Raw genomic sequence first — 18,884 nt, 5'->3', positions numbered from 1 at the left:
TTTGTATGGATTGGATCACCGTCATAGGCACTGTCGTGCAGCCCCTGGGCACAGTCTCTGGGCTAGAAATGTGAAGGGCGTGGGTGCTGGACTTAAGGACCACCGTGTACGGAATGTGGTGATGTGTGGTGCTGAGCGTGATGACGTGGTGACGGGAGATGTTTTATATCTCACAGGTACATGAGTCAGGTACTAAAATACGTAGAAGAGAGAACTTCATAACTGCAGTAATAGAAGTTCTGACAAAAGGCTATGTGAATACTGTCATCCCTTGGTATCCACGGGGGCTTGGTTCCAGGACCTTGAATTGGTTCCGTGGATACCAAAATCTGCGGATGCTCAAGTCCCTTATATAAAATGGTGTCGTATTTGCGTAGAACCTGCACACATCCTCCTGTATATTTTTATCATCTCTAGACTACTTATAATACCTAATACAATGTAAATGCTATAGAAATAGTTGTTATACTGTATTGTTTAAGGAATAATGACAAGGAAAAGAGGTCTGTACCTACTCAGTACAGATGCAGCCATCATAGAGTAGGCCTAACTGCAGAGTACACATCAGCAACAGCGTAACTTTTTTCCCCCAAATATGTTCCATCCATGGTTGTTTGAAAGAGCAGATATGGAGGGCTGACTATGTAGAAGTGGGAAGACAGATGAATTCTGCTTGGAGTGCTCAAAACACCAGTATGTCGGGAGAAGTGGTATTCAAGCTATGCCTTGATGGAGAGGCACCTATTGGTTTAACGGTTGGTTGGAAGTCCCCATGAGAATACAAGCTTTGCAAGGGCAGGACCATGGCTGTTGTGTCATTGTTGTGTCTCCTGTGTCTCTGGTACTCAGGATGTATTTAGATAGATGGATGGATGGTGCATGGATGAATGGGTGGGTGGAAGGAAGGAAGGAAAAAAGGAAGGAAGGAAATGGAGGTGGGCGAACAGATAAATGAATGCATTAAATGAAAGCAAAATCCTACGCAGAGGGGATGGCTTGAATGGTAAAAGGGTGGCAGAAAGAAGTTAGGCATATTGGTGACATTATAACTGGCTTGGCTCAAGTGATTGTGAAAATGGCCAGAGACTGGTTTGGAAAGAAAGACGTAGCCCAGATGGTGAAGACACAAGAATTTTGGCATTACTTTGCAGAAAGTGGGCAGCTAGACAGTAGGAACAGTTTCAGGTAGATCTTGGCAGTAAGCATGCATAATTCTAAATTCTGAGAGTAGAATTAGATGAGAATAAGGCCCTTCATATGGCCTCGTCTGGTCTCTCCGGGCTGTGGGTAAATAGTCAAACGTGCTTGCTATAGGCTGCAAGGTTAGTTAACCTGCAGCAGCCAGAACATAACCAGATCTGGGCTCTTATTTCTGCATCATCTTTCCTCTAGACGTGTGCAACAGCACCGATCTTCCAGAAGTCGAGATCATTAGCCTGCTGGAGGAGCAGCTGCCCCATTACAAGTTAAGAGCTGATACCATCTACGGTTATGACCACGACGACTGGCTCCACACACCCGTCCTTTCTCCAGATGCCAACATTGACCTCACAACCGAGCAAATTGAAGAGACCCTGAAGTACTTCCGTAAGTAGTTCCCCTCTCGTCGGGGGATGGCACTGTGACGACCAGTCCTTCTCAGCCATCCATGGCTTAAAATGAGGTCATGTACTAGTTACCACGGCTTGTGACCTGCCATCCGTGGAAGATGCTTAAGGAAACATGGCTGTAGGATTTAGCCACATAAAAGGCCTGGATTTTAAGTGTTCTGATTAGAAATTTTAGAGTAGTGGGGTTCGAATTCCCATTTGAACCGACTTTCTCCTAACTCGGCAGAAGAATTTGAAAATGTTCCCATTTTCCCTCCATACCAAAAGTATCATGTGAGTCTTCAAAAACTCTTATTGGGAAGGAGTTTGCATTTAAACGAAAGGTATTGGGAACATCTTGGCTGCTCAGTATTAAGGTGACATAGCAAGCCATGTATACCAAAGCTGATGATTTCCATGTGAAAGCCCACTAAGCTTCAGGAGAGTCAGAATGCCCCTGCAGTGGTAAGCCAGATACGCCAGAGAGCTGCAGAGCTGATACCTGGCAGGGTGAGCAATACACTAGGAGGTGGTTGATGACAAGGGCATGAAACCTGATTTTTCAGGCTTGGAAAAAAATGTGATAATTTAAAAAATTCATACTAATGATGTTTCTGATGTTCATTCAAGAGGTGCCTTTGTAGACAAATTTTACTCTTTTGAAATTCATGGCAGCCCAGCGAGATTGGTAGGACATACCAGTTCTCCTTTGTTTTGAAACCCCTGGCTTTAAATTTAAGTTAACCTGGGGCCGGTCTAAATTAGTGATGTCACTTCCAAAGTGACATCATTTACATATCTGTGTGTCATTGTGTCACCTTCAAAGAAAAGTACAGCAATCCTGCTTCTGCTTGGAGATAACTTGGTTTAAAACCAGCTTCTAATGCATCTGTAGACTTTTCTGTAGTTGTTTTCTCCACAGACTGATCTCTAATTGTCTTGAATTTGTGAAAGCTTTTATAATAAACAAGCCAGAACTACAGGTTTCTCCTTTAGAGTGTATCTGAGGCTGTTTTCACATTGTCTCTAGTAGGTATTAATAAGAAAGGAATTTTGTTTAAATTGACCTGTGTTTTTATACCCAACACAATCCCTACAGCCTCTTTGTGAACACTGCAGATAATAAGTTTCAATAGGAATGAAAATAGCATAATCCACACCAAGGCAGATATGAAGAGTGTTAGACTTGTGCTAAGGTTCAAGTCGAAGCGTCAGAGTTTCTGGTGTGTCTCGTAGCATACAGGAAGCTTTTTGCAAGTGACTTTTGTTTACTCACAGTATCTGTACTGCCAAGGACATGTATTGCGTGGAAAACCGTGTCTGGAGTAACCTTCTTGGTTACTTTGCCTTTTAAATCTGGCTCTCACCTGGCTCATTGAGAAGAGGCAACAAAGCTTTGGGTGTCTACCTTTACCAGGTTCTATATTTGGTTCCTTTAGTCTGCTTCACAGTCAAATTCACAATAGAATTATTCTTCTGGAAACTTCTTTGTGTTAACTTACTCTTCCTGATGATTCTGCAGGACCCGTCATGGCCATTTCTGCCCCAGGAGGCTCCTGGGTCCCTTACCATACACAGATTAGTCACTTAAGGTTCACAGTGTAATTGGAACACCGTTCATGAGCAGTATTTCACTGTTTCCAGAGAACTTCTATATGAATTGCCTCATTTTTATCCCTGTAAAATGTCTGCAGTTTGGGCAGGGCTGGTGTTATTATCGAGGAATTGGAAGTGTGGAGGACTCATGGGTATGTATGTATTCCCTAGCACTGATCTGCAGCTTCTAAAATTTTCTGAACAGTAGACTTGAAGAGACATTGCATCTCGTTTTGTGTGTTTGTTTTGCGCTTAGTTATATATATTTAAGAGAGAGAGAAAATCCTCTCTTGTGGATTTGGCAGTGGCTAACACAATTTATAATAAAATGGGAAGAACCAGAATTAACATTGAGCAGAGATTTTGAAAGTCAAAGCATGGCGGCATCCAATCTTACCTTAATTCTGTACTTTCCTCCTTGGTATTTGTGCTTAGAGCCAAATAGGTGTTTGTTAAATAGTGATTAAATGAATGATCAGGTATTAACTCTTAACCTAAATATATCACCCTCTAGAGCAGGGCTTTCCAACTGAGGTTCTGGGACCCATCCCCACAGGGTCTGTAGAGAAAAATGAGGGGTTCTATGAACTTGTAAAAGGAAAAAAAGAAGTATATTTTTATTTTCATTAACTTCTAACTGAAATGCAGAATTTCCTTTAATTGTGAACGTAGAAAACAAAGCACCGTGGTATTAGGATCTGTGACTTTGTCACCAATAGAAATCATGGATATTTTCATGTCAGCCTATAGTAGAAGCAGAGGCTTTGAAATATCGCCTTTACTCATCATCGCTTTGAAACCACATCCAATATTAGATGTGCTGATAGATCTTGTCATTTAATGCATTGATAAAGAAGTAGTTACATCAGACTTTTTTCAAGTTTTAGTAACTATGTTATAACACAGTTGATTCCTCTGTATTTTATGTCTTCACCTCTTTCTTCTGAGGAGGGGTCTGTGAGCCTTGCCAAACGGCTTGAGGGGCTGGTGGAAGGTACAGGCTGGGAGCCCTGCTCTGTGCGTGGTGTCTTTTGGGGGTTTCGTTTGTTTACATGTAACCCAGAAGATGCTGTGACAGCACTGTGACTTACTGGTGTGTTAAATCAGTTGTGAGAAAACAATATAACCCCTTGTTCGTGTTTAGATTTATTTTCTGCATGTACCAGGGCAGTGATTCTCTGTTGTGGGTGGGAAGGGGATCAAGGGGTGCTCCAGAAGGTTCTGATAAGCCTCCAGGTGAAGGCCACTGGATGAGAGGGTTATCTACACTGGTTACACACAAATCAGAGCTAGGATGACAGTCGGCTTCCTCTCCTACCTGTCATCCCCCAGAATGGAGAAACGACACTCTGCCTTTTAAATCTGGCTCTCACCTGGCTCATTGAGAAGAGGCAAGAAAGCTTTGGGTGTCTACCTTTACCAGGTGATAGAAGGATCTTTTCAGAACATTTTCAATACTTCTACTTCCAGGTAGATTTTTTTGACTCCTGATGAGTCTGAAACACACAAAAATGAAAAGGACTCGCAAAGCAAATGTACCCATAAAGGTGGGACATTTAGGACCAGAGGGTCCAACAGTCGTCAGCATTTAGTGCTTACTTTGTGCCCGGCACGGCACTGTCTTTAATGCTTTACATGTCTCTTGTTTAATTTTGACAGTGACCTCTGATGTAAATAGTTTTCCTGTCCCCATTCTACAGATGAGGACACACTGAGGCTCAGGAAGTTAAGAAGCCTGCCTAAAGTCACACAGCTAGCAAGGTGGGTGCTGAGTTTCAAACCTAGATTGTCTGGTTTGACTCCATATCTCAAATTAACCACTCTCTCAAAGTAGCTAAATGAGGAAAAAAAATTCTAGTTTAAAAATAAAACTCATTTGGTAAAAATGAAAAAAAAAAACAACGAAAACCAAACCCTCGGTTTCAGAATATGTCAATAGCTTATTTATTTATAAAATACATGTACAACATGTTCAAAATTCATTTTTTTTTTCATTCAGGGTCACTGTCTCAAGTGAAACTCAGCCTGATACAGCTCACTTTCACGATGAGGTTTCCTTCTTCCCTGTGGCGTGTGCCTTTATCCTGTGGTCCGTAGGTCACACTTCCCCATCGCGGGTGGAGATGACTATAGACCTTGCTAGTTACATAACACTCCCCAGACACCAGACCCAAAGGTTGCTCTGTTGCTGCGTAGGTGGCTATGACCCCTTCTGGTCTGACCTCCTTTCCAGGGGCCAAGCTATGTAACTTTTCGGTTAAGCAGCGTGGATTAAAACAAAAAAGTCTCTCCGTCTCCAGTGCATGTGATCTGCTGACCGCTTCCCCTCTGAGTTTACCTGGAACAATCTTTTTCCTGAGAAGAGAAGGTTATGAAGCAAATAAGAGTTCTGAGACACCATTGTGTTGTTTGCTTTTACTGTAATGAATCAGCCAGGTATTTATTAAGTGCCTGGTATGTACCTGTAATCTTTTGTGAACTTGATTTCTTTGAATTCCAGCTGCGGTTTTCTGGCTCAGGCAGTGAAATCATGTCCTGGATTATTGGTTTTTCTTTCATTACTAACTAGGGACTTTGCACTGGGTTTGGGCAAAGCAGGAAGCTCTTGAGGCCTTCGGCTGGTATCCTGCACCGAGTGGCCTGCCTTGCTTGTGTGAGAGGAGTGAGTGGCATCTGGGAATCTGCAGAGTAAGCCAGCTCCCCGTACCATTTGAAGTTTCTAAAATTTAATTTATACCAAAAAATTAAAGACTGTTAACCTAGTCCAACCATAATTGTGCAGATGAGGCGTCTGAGGCCTGGGGAGAAGTGACCCGCCAAACTGGTGCAGGGAGCGAGTGTAGGTCATACCCCACTTCCACCATTGGTCATCACTGTGTCCACAGTCTCAGGTGTCACTAGCGTTTGTAGGAGCCAAAGTGTCACAGTTGACTCATACCGAGCTTGTCGCAGGAGAGTAGGACTCTGCCCGGGATAAGGACGAGGACACAGAGCATCTGGCAGCAGGGTGTCACTGATGGAGGTGCAGGCTGGACGCCACCTTATCCGCATGGCCATACCTGAGGCCTCGTCCCCTCGTCCTACGTGCCCCTGGAGCAGGGTCGACACCGCGACCGCTCTCTTCTGGATGCTCGCCTCACTTCCTCCTGGATTTCCCTCCTGTCCCTGGACAGTCCTTCCAGCCTCTTTCACCAGGTTTTCCTCCTCGTCTTCTGAGCTTCTAAGTCAACCCTGATACATACAGAGAGCTTTTAAAAATATACCCTCCCGAAGCCCCACCCTCAGATACAGTCATTTTAGGCCTGTAATTCTCATCTCCAGTGAGAGTAATGTACCACTCTGTTGGAGCACCCAGCCTGCTTTGCTCCATATGCTCTCTTCCCAAGGCTGTAAGTATCAGTCACATACTGGCACCTCCCAAGTTTCTGTCCTCCCCGGACCTCCCCTCCCACGTTCTAGGCTCCTGTCCCAGTCATGTCCACTGCCCAAAATGGATTTCTTCCCTCCATACACATTTGTCAGGATAAATGTGACATTGTTTCCCCCATTTCCATATCCTCCTGGCCGTCAGTGGCCCTGCTAATTCTTCCCCTGGGTACATCCCAGATCCCTTCTCTGACCCTGCTGCCACCACCCTGGACGAAGCCACTGCCATCGTGTCACTGGGCTGCCCTAACTGCTCTCTTGCTTCCACTTCTGCTGCTCTGCCATCTTCTTTCAACTCTGTAGCCTGGCTGGTCTTTTCTTTGAGGCCCAGTTGGGTTATGCTGCTCCTTTTCTTCCCTTTGCTCTTTAGATCAAGGACCTGTGACCCGGTTCTTGGCTCTCTCTGCAGCCAGCCTCGTGTACCCTGCACCAGCCACGCTGGTGATTTCAGACCCTTGAACAAGTCACACGTGCTTAACAGAGGCTCCCTCTGCCGCCTCCCCATTCCTCCCTATTCTTTGCTTCTCAGCACAAGTGCCCCCTCCGCAGAGAAGCTTTCCAAACCCCCCATCTGCCATGTCGCCCCCACTCCTATGACCTCTCCTTTTTCCTGCCTTCATAGCTCTATCACTATTTGCTTGCATAGTGGTAACCAAGAATAATGATGATTTGCATCTCTTGAGCACTTCCTGTTTGCCAGGCTTGTGCCAAGTGCTTTATCTTCGTGGGCGTACTAGGATGGATGCATTAGATTGGAAGTACGTGGAGAAGTTCTGTTTGGAAAATAATAGATACTTTTCAAGATTTTGCTTATCATTGATGATGTTCCCAGACATCCTCCTTTTATTGGCGATCTTCATCCCAATACCAAAGTGGTGTTTCTCCCTCCAAACATTACTTCTTTGGTCCAACCAATGGAACGAGGAATTATAGCAGTTTTTAAGACCTGCTATCTGAGGACCTTTGCCCAGGCTATTGCTGCAACTGAGGAAGACACTGATGTAATTCTGGAAGGATTACAACGTCTGTGGCTGCATCAAGAACCTGGCTTGGGCTTAGGTGATGTCACCAAGGAGTGTGTGAATAGTGCCTGGAAGAAGGCACTCAAGAGGTTCGGCCATGACTTCAGAGGGTTTGCCAAGGATGAGGAGGTTACAAAAATCAGCAAGGCTGTGTTTGAGATGGCGAACAACTTGAACCTGGGTGTGGATGGGATGACACTGAGGAGCTCCTAGCGGGGGTTCCTGAGGAACTGACTAAGGAGGGGGTGTTGGAACTGGAGCAGGAATACATAGCTGAAGGAGAGGCAGGGAAAAGGAAACTGCAGGAGGAGAAAAAGCAGAACCCCCAAGGAAATTCATAGGGAAGGGGTTAGCAGAAGCTTTTGCAGATCGCAACAAGCTCCTTAAAATGTTTGAAAACATGGATCCCAACACCGAAAGGTTTTCGTTAGTAGAGAGGAATGTCCATGGTGCATTATCTACTTCCAAGCAAATCTGTGATGAAAAAGAGAAGCAAACCAAGCAAACCACCAAGGACTTAACTTCTGAAAGAGTGACACCTCCTCACGAGCCCTGGGCAGGTCCTTCAGGAGGTGTTCCAGAAGAAGGTATTGTTACCTAGGTAATGACGGCTCCATGGTGTTACTGCCCACACGACCTTCCAGAGGGACAAGAGGTGGAGGTGGAGACAGTGAGACTGGTGATCCTGACCCTGTGTAGGTCAAGGCAAAAGTGTGTGTCTGGGTCCTAGTTTTTAACAAAAAAATTAAAAAATGTAAAAACAAATTTTTAAGTAGAAAAAAGCTATAATAAAGATACAGAGAAAAAATATTTTTGTACAGGTGTACATTGTGTTTGTGTGTTAAGCTGAGTGTTATTACAAAGAGTCAAAAGTTATATATATGTATATATATATATATATACACACACATATGTCTAGTAAAAAAAGTTACAATAAGCTAAAGTTAATCTAATTGAAGAAAGAAAAATATGTTTTGATGAATTACGTGTAGCCTGGGTGTATGTGACTATAAAGGCTCAGTAGTGACAGCAGTGTCCTCGGCCTTCACATCCAGTCACCACTCACTCACTGACTCACGCGGAGCAACGTCCTGTCCTGCAAGCTCCATTCGTGGTAAGTGCCCTGGACAGGCGTCCGTTCTTTATCTCTTATACCATATTTTTACTATACCTTTTCTGTTTGGATGTTTAGATAACAAATACTGTGTGTTACAATTGCCACAGTACTCAGTGCAGTAACGTGCTGTACAGGCTTGTAGCCTCGGAGCGGTTCCATACAGCCCCGATGTGGAGCAGGCTGGACCATCTCGGTTTGCGTAAGTCATTCTGAGATGTTGGCACGAGGACAAAATCGCCAAACAACACTTTTCTCAGAAGGTATCCCCGTCGTTAGAGACTATAGTGAAGGTTTTCTTCTTCGGAGTGGTTCTTTGGGAAGGAAAGCAGTTGGAGACCCAGTCCTGTGTTAGGGAGCCATGCTGCCACCTTCTAGCAACTAAAGTGTGACCTTGGGTCAATCACATAACTGCTTTGGGACTCGGATTTATTGTCTAGAAAATTAGCATCAAGGATGCTGTGATTCTCTGACATATATCTTTCAGAGCTTTTCACTCTCTAATCAAAAGTATCCTTCAAGGAAGTTCTTTTATTGTTGTTTTTCTGTTTTATGGCAGTTTCTTTTTTGTGTTTTTTTGTTTAAAAAACTTAGAACTTTAATTTTCACTTTTAAAAAATTGTTAAAAATATATATATAAAACCAGCATCATAAGCAAAAACAAAAAACAAAAAAACGTACTGTTTGCTTTTTCAAGTGAAAGTACTATTAAATTGCCTTCAGGTAATAGATAATTGTAGGGAAAATTTTAAAGAGTGCTCAAACAGAATACTATAGAAATATTTGCCTAATTCCTTAAGCATGTTTTAAATTGCCTAGAACCTTTCTCATTTAGATTTAGATATACGCCAGGCTTAAATTCTACAAGACTACAAGTTGTTGAAAATAATTTCCATAATCATTGCATCATTCCCACAAGAGCAGAACCTGCATCTGTACCATGTTCATATGGGCCAAAGTCCTTAGCCCAGTGCCTTGTCTTATATAGATGCTTAAAAATTAGTGCTCCTTAGATAAGGGAAAATGCAAAGACACGTTTTTAAATTAAAAAACAAGTTTTTCTCCTTTCTTATCTTTTTTTTTGTACAAACAAAACTAAAAACTCACATATAGAGTACAAAGATCATTTTGTCTGTTGCTACCTTCCAAAGATTGTCTTTATCTAATTAAAATTCAAGTGAAACAAAAATAGAGGCACCACAGTACACACTAAGCTTGTACAAATTAAATGAATAAGTAACACATAGTGCTGACCTCCTAAAGAGGGGGGTCAAGTAGTTTTATGAGGTGGTGACATAGGAGAAAACATGTGTGTGTGTGTGTGTGTGCATGTGCACACGTGTGCACTCAGGAGGGATGCCCTGTGGAACACGGAGGAATCTGTTCTCACCCAGGCACGTGTGTGGTTGGTGGGGTTGAATGAAGGAAGATGAATTATAGGAATGGAATAAGGTGGAGGTCGTGGTTAGGACCGAAAAGGGCTCTAATGACCAGGGAAAACTTGTCACTATCATTTGTTAACAAAAATAATACTAAAACGCATACATTGTAATATATTTATAAATAGTCGCTGTGAATTTCTCTCATGTAAACGCCCATTATTGGCTGTGTCCTACCATTCCCAAGACCTGGGGCCATTTTGTTTACAGGCGAAGACTTGAGGGAGCCCACGAATTGTGCCTTTTCCCCTCTCTTGCTTGCTCCTCACACTAATGGACTGTTTCTTGGGCCCACTTTCACTGCTTTTAGCTCTGCAGGGTCAAAGGTGGGAGCAGAGAAGCCTGGCTGCACAGTCACTCCCCGCACGTTTGCCACACGTGGTCATGGGTCCAGGTGCTGGAAGAATTGAAAGTGCCTGTCTCTGGAAGGTGATCGAAGGCAGCCTCGTGCCAGGGTGCTGGACAGAGCCCTGGGCACAGTGTCTAGTGAACAGGGCAGCCAGGCACTCATCCTGGTGGATAGATCCACCCACTTGGCCCCAAGGCCTACTTTGTCACTTGCCACCTGGCAGCTTTCACTCTTTCTCATCAAACCAGATACCAACGTTGAGTAGCTTTTCTTTTTCTTTTAAAAACAAAAATGCTTGGCAAGCCATTCTGTGCAGATTGACCGTTCTCCTTTTCATGTCAATCCAGCATGTCTAAGACAAAGCTGGAACGGACTCAGGTGGGTGATTGACATGACAGCTCAGCTTGCACCCCATCCGTTCCTCCTGGGTGATGGGCTCAGGCCACGGCAGTTGAGTTACAGCAGGTGCAGAATTGGGGACCATTTTAGCTCCTGGTATGTTTTGAAGCCCGTGACGTCTGCTGCGTGACCCACTGTTCCCAGGAGTGAGATGCCCCATGCAGCCCTCCCAGGCCACAGGAAGGCAACTTACAACTGTACAACACATCCGAATCCTGCTTCTTCTCTCCTTCCTTCTCAGATATACAGGTGATTTTAGCAACTGCATCAAGGCTGGGGTGTACTTTGGCTCTGGGGTGCTCTGCTGAATGCCTTCTGCCTGCTTTTGGATGTCTTCTCGTAAAGCCAGGCTTTGTTCTGCCCCCCACCCTCTCCCCCCTGGAGGTGGGACGGGTGCCTGCTTTTCCTGTGCCTGAAATGAGGTGGAGATGGTTTGGGAGGGGGTAGTTGACAGCAAGCTGTTCCTTAGCAGCCTGCCTTCTGCCACCACAGCTCCATGACTGGCAGTGGCAATGTTTTAAATGAGAAAAATCAGAAAGAGAACTCTGCAGAAGCCTCCTGTTAGCTAAGTTTCTGTAGCAAGTAGAGGGAAGGCCTGCTGGTAAGGCTGTGTGGTCCGAGAGCCCTACCAGCGCTGTCTGGTTAGGGCCCTTTTGGGCCTTCCTCTCTGTCTTAGGCTCCTGGCTGTCTGTTCCCGGGTGCATATGGAAGGCCGGCAATACTATTTCCTGAAGGGAAGAAAGCTCTGGAGACGAGGAGTCTGTTCCAGAGGGGGTTGGGGCCGCTGAGTGGTTCTGCTTCAAGCAAGAGGGAGAAGCACTGGGAGCCATCCTTAGACCAATCCGTTTGTTCAGTGGGCAGTGCTGTGGCCTCGGCGTGTCCTGCGCTAATCACTGCGGGCCAGAGGAAGGTGGCATGTGGCGACATCTGTCACGTCTGAGATGCTTTGGGCCGAACTCATACAACTGCATCATTTGTATTTCAATCCTCAGTTGTTAGTGTCTACTCACCTTCCAACTGTATTTGATAACAGTCTACTGAAAATTGTTATACCTAAAATTGTATATATGTATATGAATATTTAATTCATAGGCTCACATAAGTAATACTGTGAAACAGAAATCTTATTAAATTCTTTTAAACATTCAAATTTGATTGTAAATGGATTTAATTAGATTCCCCTTAGCACTGCAGACCAAATCTATCAGATTCTCTGAAATGCTTGCAAAAGAGAACACACAGCTTACCTTGCAGCACCTGGGCAGATCCCCCTCCTACCTGGGTGTAGTTTGTGACCACCCATCAGGCCTTTCTGTTCTCTTACCTGCCTCCTCCTTCCATATTTGGTTGGCTTATTTGTCTCCACCCTATTTAGAGAAATGTTCACACAAGACTGTAGAAAAGGTATAGTGGCACAGACAGAACAGTCATACACACCCACCTTTCCCTACTTCTTAAAATGAATTAAAAATGTCTTCCTATTATAGTCTCCTTTCCTTTATATACCAGTTGCCTGGTTTACTTGGTTGCCCCTTTTGTTTTAATATTCATTGATATTCGTGGCCTTTACAGACTCAGCTTGTTCCTTCTATGAACTGTATTATGAACTGTATTTTCTTTCTGATGTTCAAATTGTCACAATCTGGCCTTTTGAGGTGGCTCCTGTGCCTCATCACTTCTGCCCCAGACCATTTGGAGTGGCTTTGCTTTCTTGCAAGCTGGTGTTGTAGGTCCATTTAATTTTTCCTGCCTTCACACATGGAGTCAGCAGCTCTCCATGGAGCCTGTTAAGGTTTATTTCAAATCTGGGCACCAGAATCATGCTGGTTGGTGATGGGGGCGCTGGTGTCCTTGTTGGGCCACTTTCTTGACAGAGCTGGAAATAACATTTCTTTTGACTATCACCAAATCACGTTGATATTTTCTACTGAACTCTTACTTTCCTGATCATTTTTTATTTTTTTCTTAAAAACACCTTTTTGTTTTCTCTGTGAGATGCTCCCAGCTTGAGTTTTTTTAATTTCCTTTAATTGTATCCTTTCATTTTTTTTTTCCTTTCAAATTTATTTTGTAAATACCCCTTAGATGTTTTCTCAATTATTGATGGAGTGGGAAAGGCTTTGGAGGGGCCCGTGCCTGGTTTCTATCCAGATTTTCTTGATGTTTGCTGAGCAATCCTGGATGAGCCACTTAAACCGTCTGAGCCTCTTTCCTTATAGATACAGGTTGGGTTGGCAGAGGGGAAGTAATTAGGTAGCTGGGGTCTGAGAAGTAAGTGAGACGTGACATGCTGAATGCCTGCTATGTAGCCAGCATTTCCTAAATGGTGTTGGGTGAAGATGAGTGTGAGTGGGAGGTGGCTGGCAGGTGGCAGTCAGGCTTTTCTGAAGCTGCTCCTGGGACCTGTCTATATTCCTAGCTCTGAAGGATGGGGCACTGATGGGGAGCCCAGGACCATGTGTGGGCGGGGGGAGCTGCCTTTTCAGGGGCAATAAGCCTGCGCCAAGGGAGGGCAGGAATCCTGAGGAGGCAGTTGGAAGAAAGTGTGAATCGGAAGGAAGGTAGGCCAGGATTTTCATCTCAGAACCATCTCTGCAGAGCTGATGTATGACTCGATCCTTCTGAGCCTATAAAAGGGAGTTTGGGTGTAGATGTTCACTTTGAAACTTCTCAAAGCCTATACAATTCACCCATAAAGGATGCTGTTTGTGCTTATTTATACACTCTCTGTTTTCTTCCTTTCCCCTTTTCTTAAAAAGTAAATTGGATTGTGCCGTCTTTGGACTTGATGTCAGTTGGGTTTGGTAATGCATTACTGTGGAGAAATGTGGCCTCCCTCAGTCCTGTGAACTTAGTGCCTTTGAATCAATTATGCTGGGAAAAGATCATAAATGACGTTTCTACCTCATTTTCCTAATTATAGCTTAGAAAATTTTACTCTCTTTTTAATAGCTCATACGGGCTTATTTCCTATTTTAACGGATTAGAGTGATAGAGATGATTCCAACTCACATTTATGCAGACTCACTTTGTCCCAGGCGCTGTGCTAAGAGCTCTGCCGTGCATTTATCAATTAAAGCCTTGCCCTGTCTATCCGGAGGGTTGTGCAATCACCCCATTTGTGTAGATAAGACTCAGGTGTCTAAGGAGGTCACAGAGATGGCGAATGAGGAGCCTGGACCAAACCTCGGGCCATCTGACACAAAAAGCTCATGCTCTTAACTATGAAATTAAATTGCCTGCCATTACTGTGTCCATCCATCCTTTCATCCATCCATCCATCTATTATTTTTTTGATTTCATGGTGATTTAGTATGAATAGATTATTCAAATAAATTCATAGCACAGTGAGGTAAATGTGCCACACTTTGTCTAAGGCATTTCTGACCTCACCCAACTTTCTGTGACGCTTTGTGGGGTTTTCATTTTCTGTCCCTTTATTGCGATTTCAATTTGCAAATTCATATTAGATCCCCCCCCCCCACACCAGACATTCTGGATTGAACCTGTTGAACATGCTGGTTTTTGAGGCATCTGTTAACTATTGATTGGTTTATTTATGAGGTCTACAATCCTTTTTAGAAATACCTTAAGGGACTTTAAATGACTAAAACCTGGGCAGACCTTGGGACTCCAGGCTCTGCTCACCTGTCACGAGGTATGACATCTGAGAGGGCCGCTCCGTGGTCTGCAGTGGGGCCTTTTACAGGTGCCATCATTGCCAAAGAGAGAGACGTGATAAAGGACCAAAGGGAGAGATGACATGTGTTCAGATAACGGGGGCAGTTATAGCAGGAATTAAAATCATTGTCTGCTGACTTTAAATAGGCAGATGTCCCTGAAAAATTTAAATGTGTATCTAAGTTAGGGTCAGAGAGGGAGGCACTGGAGTCTAAACTCTACTTTGATTGACCAGGAAAAATTTGGCGCTAGGTTTGGAATACCTTGGAGGAAGAAAAGAGGCCAGAGGGGCACAGGTCCTCCAGGGTGGAGGGGACAGCCAGGGACAGTCGACCATTCCCTTGCCTCCTACATTTTCTGAACATTCCCAAAAGCCTGTTTACAACTTGAGCAAAGACTCATCACCAGCTGCTTTTAACTTTCCTTTTCTCTCTGAGACTTGACGAGGTTCTGCTACTGGATGGTACCAAAGGGGCAGGAATCCCGCATTCCACAAAGGGACAGGAGCTGCTCTCAAAGTGTAAGGCTGGGCTGGATGGGTTTAGTCAGCCACGTGGCAAGTGGGAAGGTCTGCTTGTAGCACTCTGCCCTGGTGTGCAGACATAGCTTGGGCGAGAGACCCAGGGCCCTAAAGTGAGGAGAGGGTACCCTGGAGCGGGGAGGTGAGGGGATAGAATGCTAGCTTTGGGGACAGCACTTAGTGCTTATAGCACAGCACTAAGGGTTCCTCAGCTTCCAGTGATTTAGGAAAGTTGAGATAGATTTATATATAGTACAGATTTTATATATACACACACACCATATGTATATGGTATGTATGTGTGCGTGTGTATATGTGCATAGTTTTCCTCTTAATGTTCTAGTAACACACACAGACGTATAAATATATACACATCCCCTGTAATCTCTCTCTCACCACAGCATCCATCCGTCCATTCTACTGAAGAACCTTGCCATTCAAAGTAGGGACTGGGGACCAGCAGCATTACAGTCCTGTGGGAGCTTGTTAGGAATGCAGAGTCTTGCCCTACCCCCACCCCCTACCCCCCAGCCCCCACCCGGCGACCTGCTGCATCAGAATTTGCATGTCAACAAGAGCTCCCGGTGCTTCACAGGGCAGCTGTCAGCCCTGCCTAGAGGGATGCCTTTTCCTGCTACAAGTTTATTAATTGGGGCATTATATGCCCTTGAAAGAATAAAGGGAACCCATCCCTGTTTGGTCACTGTGGAAGGAAAGAAGCATGCCCTCCCAGTAGTGGTAAAGGGACCTTTCATTGTTACTCATTTGAAAATTATGCCGTCTTGATAGAAAGTTAAGGGGAAAACTGAACCAAGGCCCCACTGCTGCCCTTGACACCAACACACCGTTACAGTACTCAGCCCACGGGCCAGTCGGGTTCTATGGTAGTTTTGTTCTGGGGCAGCGGTTTTCACCCCAGAGAGTTTTGCCCCCTGGGGACATTTGGCAGCATCTGGTTGGTTGTCACATCTTCAGGGAGAGAGGGTGGTACTTCTGGCATCTACGTGGGTAGAGCCAGGGGTGCTGCTCAACATCTGACAATGCCCAGGACGCCCCCACCGCAAAGAATGATGGGACCCTAGATGTCGGTAGTGCCGAGCTTCAGAAATCCTGCTGTAGGGGATGGATTTCAACCCACAGGAAGTCTAAAACCTGCCTAATTATTCGGTAGCTCATATTTATGAGATACTTTCGACATGCCAAACACTTAGGGCTACTGTTAACTCCATTTTTTCTTTAAAGGAAATAAAACGTTACAGGTACCTTTGTAAGGACCATTTCAAAGCCCTGTTCCCTTGGTCCTTCCCTGGAGGCAACCTGGACCATTTCCTCCTGGTGTGTATTTTTGTACTTTGATTACACATGTGAGTGTCCATCAAAGAGTATAGCTTATTGTAGGAGCCCCTTTGTAATGGCGCTCTCCTCTGTTTGCATGTTGCAGGCTGTTTTTCCAGAAGTTTGAGCAAAGGCATGAGCAGAGAGCAGGACCGTGTCTAAATGACAACAGTTCCATTTCCTAAGTAATTTACATTTCTTTTGGGTGGTTGTCAAAAAAAAAATTTCTTTTGGGGGGTGTCAAAAATTTTAAGAAAAGATGTTTGTTTTAAATCAGGTTGAGGAAAGAACACCAGAAGTAATGGTTGCAGCTTTCAAATGCGGACTCTGTAGTGGCCCAGAATCGAACAAATAAACCTGTCCTGACATCTGTGGGAGGCGATGATGGTGTTAAGGCCTTGGCCCCCCACCTGCCTGCACCCTTCTTCCGCCCTGAGTGGCACCTCTCAGACCCTGTTCTCAGCATCCTTGGAAGACATTACCTCCGTCTCTGCATCATTTTTCAGAGCCAGCCAGTTTCTATGGCAACTGATAGATTGAAAGATGAGCGGCGAACAGGAGGTGAGGTTCGAGTGAGATCTCAGGGTGGTGGTGTGTGTCCCTGACGTCACCCTCCACAAGCTTGGATAGGACGATTCTGGCTACTCCCATTCAGGGCTGCTGGCCGCTTTATTTGCAGGGCTGCCAGGGTCTCTGATAGCTCTGCAAATTGCCTCCCTTTCTGCTCCTCCTACCCGTCTTCCCCCCGGATTTTTCCTCTCACTGCCCCTTTTCTGTTTTGGCTCCAGACTGTCATCCATAATGCTCAAATTAATTCTGGTGTGTTTTGAGATGCTCTCCTGCCCCGTGTTCTGGAAGGGCAGGGAGGCATGGCAGTGCTGTACTTGACGTGGATGGCGCTGTGAAGTCCGTTCTTTCCTCTGAAAGAACACTGACTATGCAGAAATTTATCGAAGCGGATTATTATGAACTAGACTGGTATTATGAAGAATGCTCAGACGGTAATTATGACCCCCCGCAAAACAGGGATGTGTAGGAGCATTGTCTCCCGGGAGGCGGGGGAGGGTGTCCTGAAACCTTTCCAGGGAGGTGGGCAGAAGGGGGGCACAGGAACCCACACCACCCGCAGACATGCGTGGCTCTGATAATTTCCAGGGCATGGTGGAGGACGGCAGGTGGGCAGGGCTCGTTCCCGCGGGAGACTCGTTTGCGGTCGTCCTGTCTTCGCTCAGAAGGGGAGATGGTGTTGGTTTGCTGGGCTTGCAGCGTTATACTTCTGTTGGATTGAATTCTCTCTGGGGTGAGGTGCGTGTTTGTGTGTGTGTGTGTGTGTGCACTGTCCTCTGTGCTGTTCGTGGGGCTAGGGAGCAGTGTATTTAGGAGGTGGCTCACTGGACTGTCAGCAGCAGGTCTGGAAGAATCCGCCCTTTTCTGAGCCCAGACCTGCGGCCCAGGGAGGTTGGAGAAAAATGCCAAAGGAGCTTCCCACGGAGCAGGCCATTCAAATGAATTTTGCTAGTGGGATCCCACAGAGATGGGTGAGGAGGTGTTGGGAGGGGCAGGGAGAAAACGTCTCCTCCTGTCACAGTCTCAGTTTGTGCAGGGAGGGTGTGGCACATTCCAGAGGAGATTGGGTGGAGCTTGTGCAGCTGGACAGGCCTCAGGTTTCAGGCACAGGGGAAGTAGGGCTGAGGTCCATTCTCAGAGAGGCCACAGGGGAGTGGCCTCAGGCTCCTGTGGTGTGGGCATCGAAACTGTGCATGTCACATTTAATCTGTCTTTCTTAATTTCTTCTTTAACATGACCCTCGAATCACATGCCTTTACACATTCAACACACAAACAGGATACAATTGATATATACACTTTAGGGGTTTGTTCCCCAGTGATGATACGTTCCCAGCCCCGCATGAGCCATTAATAATAGGTAGGATAACTGCTTTTTAATTGAATGGGGAGTTTCAGATGGCTTGAACCGTGACTACCTTTGACTAACCTGAATGATGTAACACTCTGGGAGCTGGCCTCATTAGTAAGCTGAAGAGCTACATAATTGTCTCTTATCTGCTGATTTCCGCCTTGACTGTGGACTACGGGAAAAGGGACCAAGAGGCTGTGGGGGTGGGGGCAGTATTTAAATGTGCTAAGAAACTTCCCCAGTTGAACCGCCCCCCTCCTCCAGCGTTAAATGAAGACAGTGTCATGTTGAGTCTGTGTCTTTAAATATCTTGAGTAATGACGATGGTGGGCGGCTCCCAGGGTCTCAAAGGGAAAAGATGACTGAATTCTTCTTTTCTTTTCAATATATTATTCTTAAAGTAAGTTCCCATCCTGTTACCCAGCTCCAAGAGGCAGTAAGAGGAGTGCTCCTTTTCGGAAGCCCTCGTTGACCTCTTGTGGTATCCTTGGTGACAT

General features: G+C 45.2%; 1 protein-coding gene across 9 annotated transcripts in view; it reads left to right on the top strand.

Annotated features, from left to right (window-relative positions):
* The window catches only part of TRAK1 (trafficking kinesin protein 1), a 110,983-nt gene that overhangs the window by 29,695 nt on the left and 62,404 nt on the right, over positions 1 to 18,884 (top strand). For 6 of the 9 annotated variants that reach the window (XM_033132085.1, XM_033132078.1, XM_033132082.1 and 3 more), the window contains exon 2: positions 1,393 to 1,587. Coding sequence is in view for 8 of the 9 variants with exons in the window: in XM_033132078.1 (XP_032987969.1) it covers positions 1,393 to 1,587 (195 nt within the window). In the remaining variant the exon portion in view is untranslated. Of the gene's footprint in view, positions 1 to 1,392; positions 1,588 to 17,124; positions 17,472 to 18,884 lie in introns of those variants that run through there. The other 3 variants (XM_033132087.1, XM_033132084.1, XM_033132083.1) reach the window with 1 other exon arrangement.

The sequence above is a fragment of the Rhinolophus ferrumequinum genome, chromosome 17 (genome assembly GCF_004115265.2).
Source record: "Rhinolophus ferrumequinum isolate MPI-CBG mRhiFer1 chromosome 17, mRhiFer1_v1.p, whole genome shotgun sequence".
NCBI lineage: Eukaryota > Metazoa > Chordata > Mammalia > Chiroptera > Rhinolophidae > Rhinolophus > Rhinolophus ferrumequinum.
This window is presented reverse-complemented; position numbering and strand designations above follow the sequence as displayed.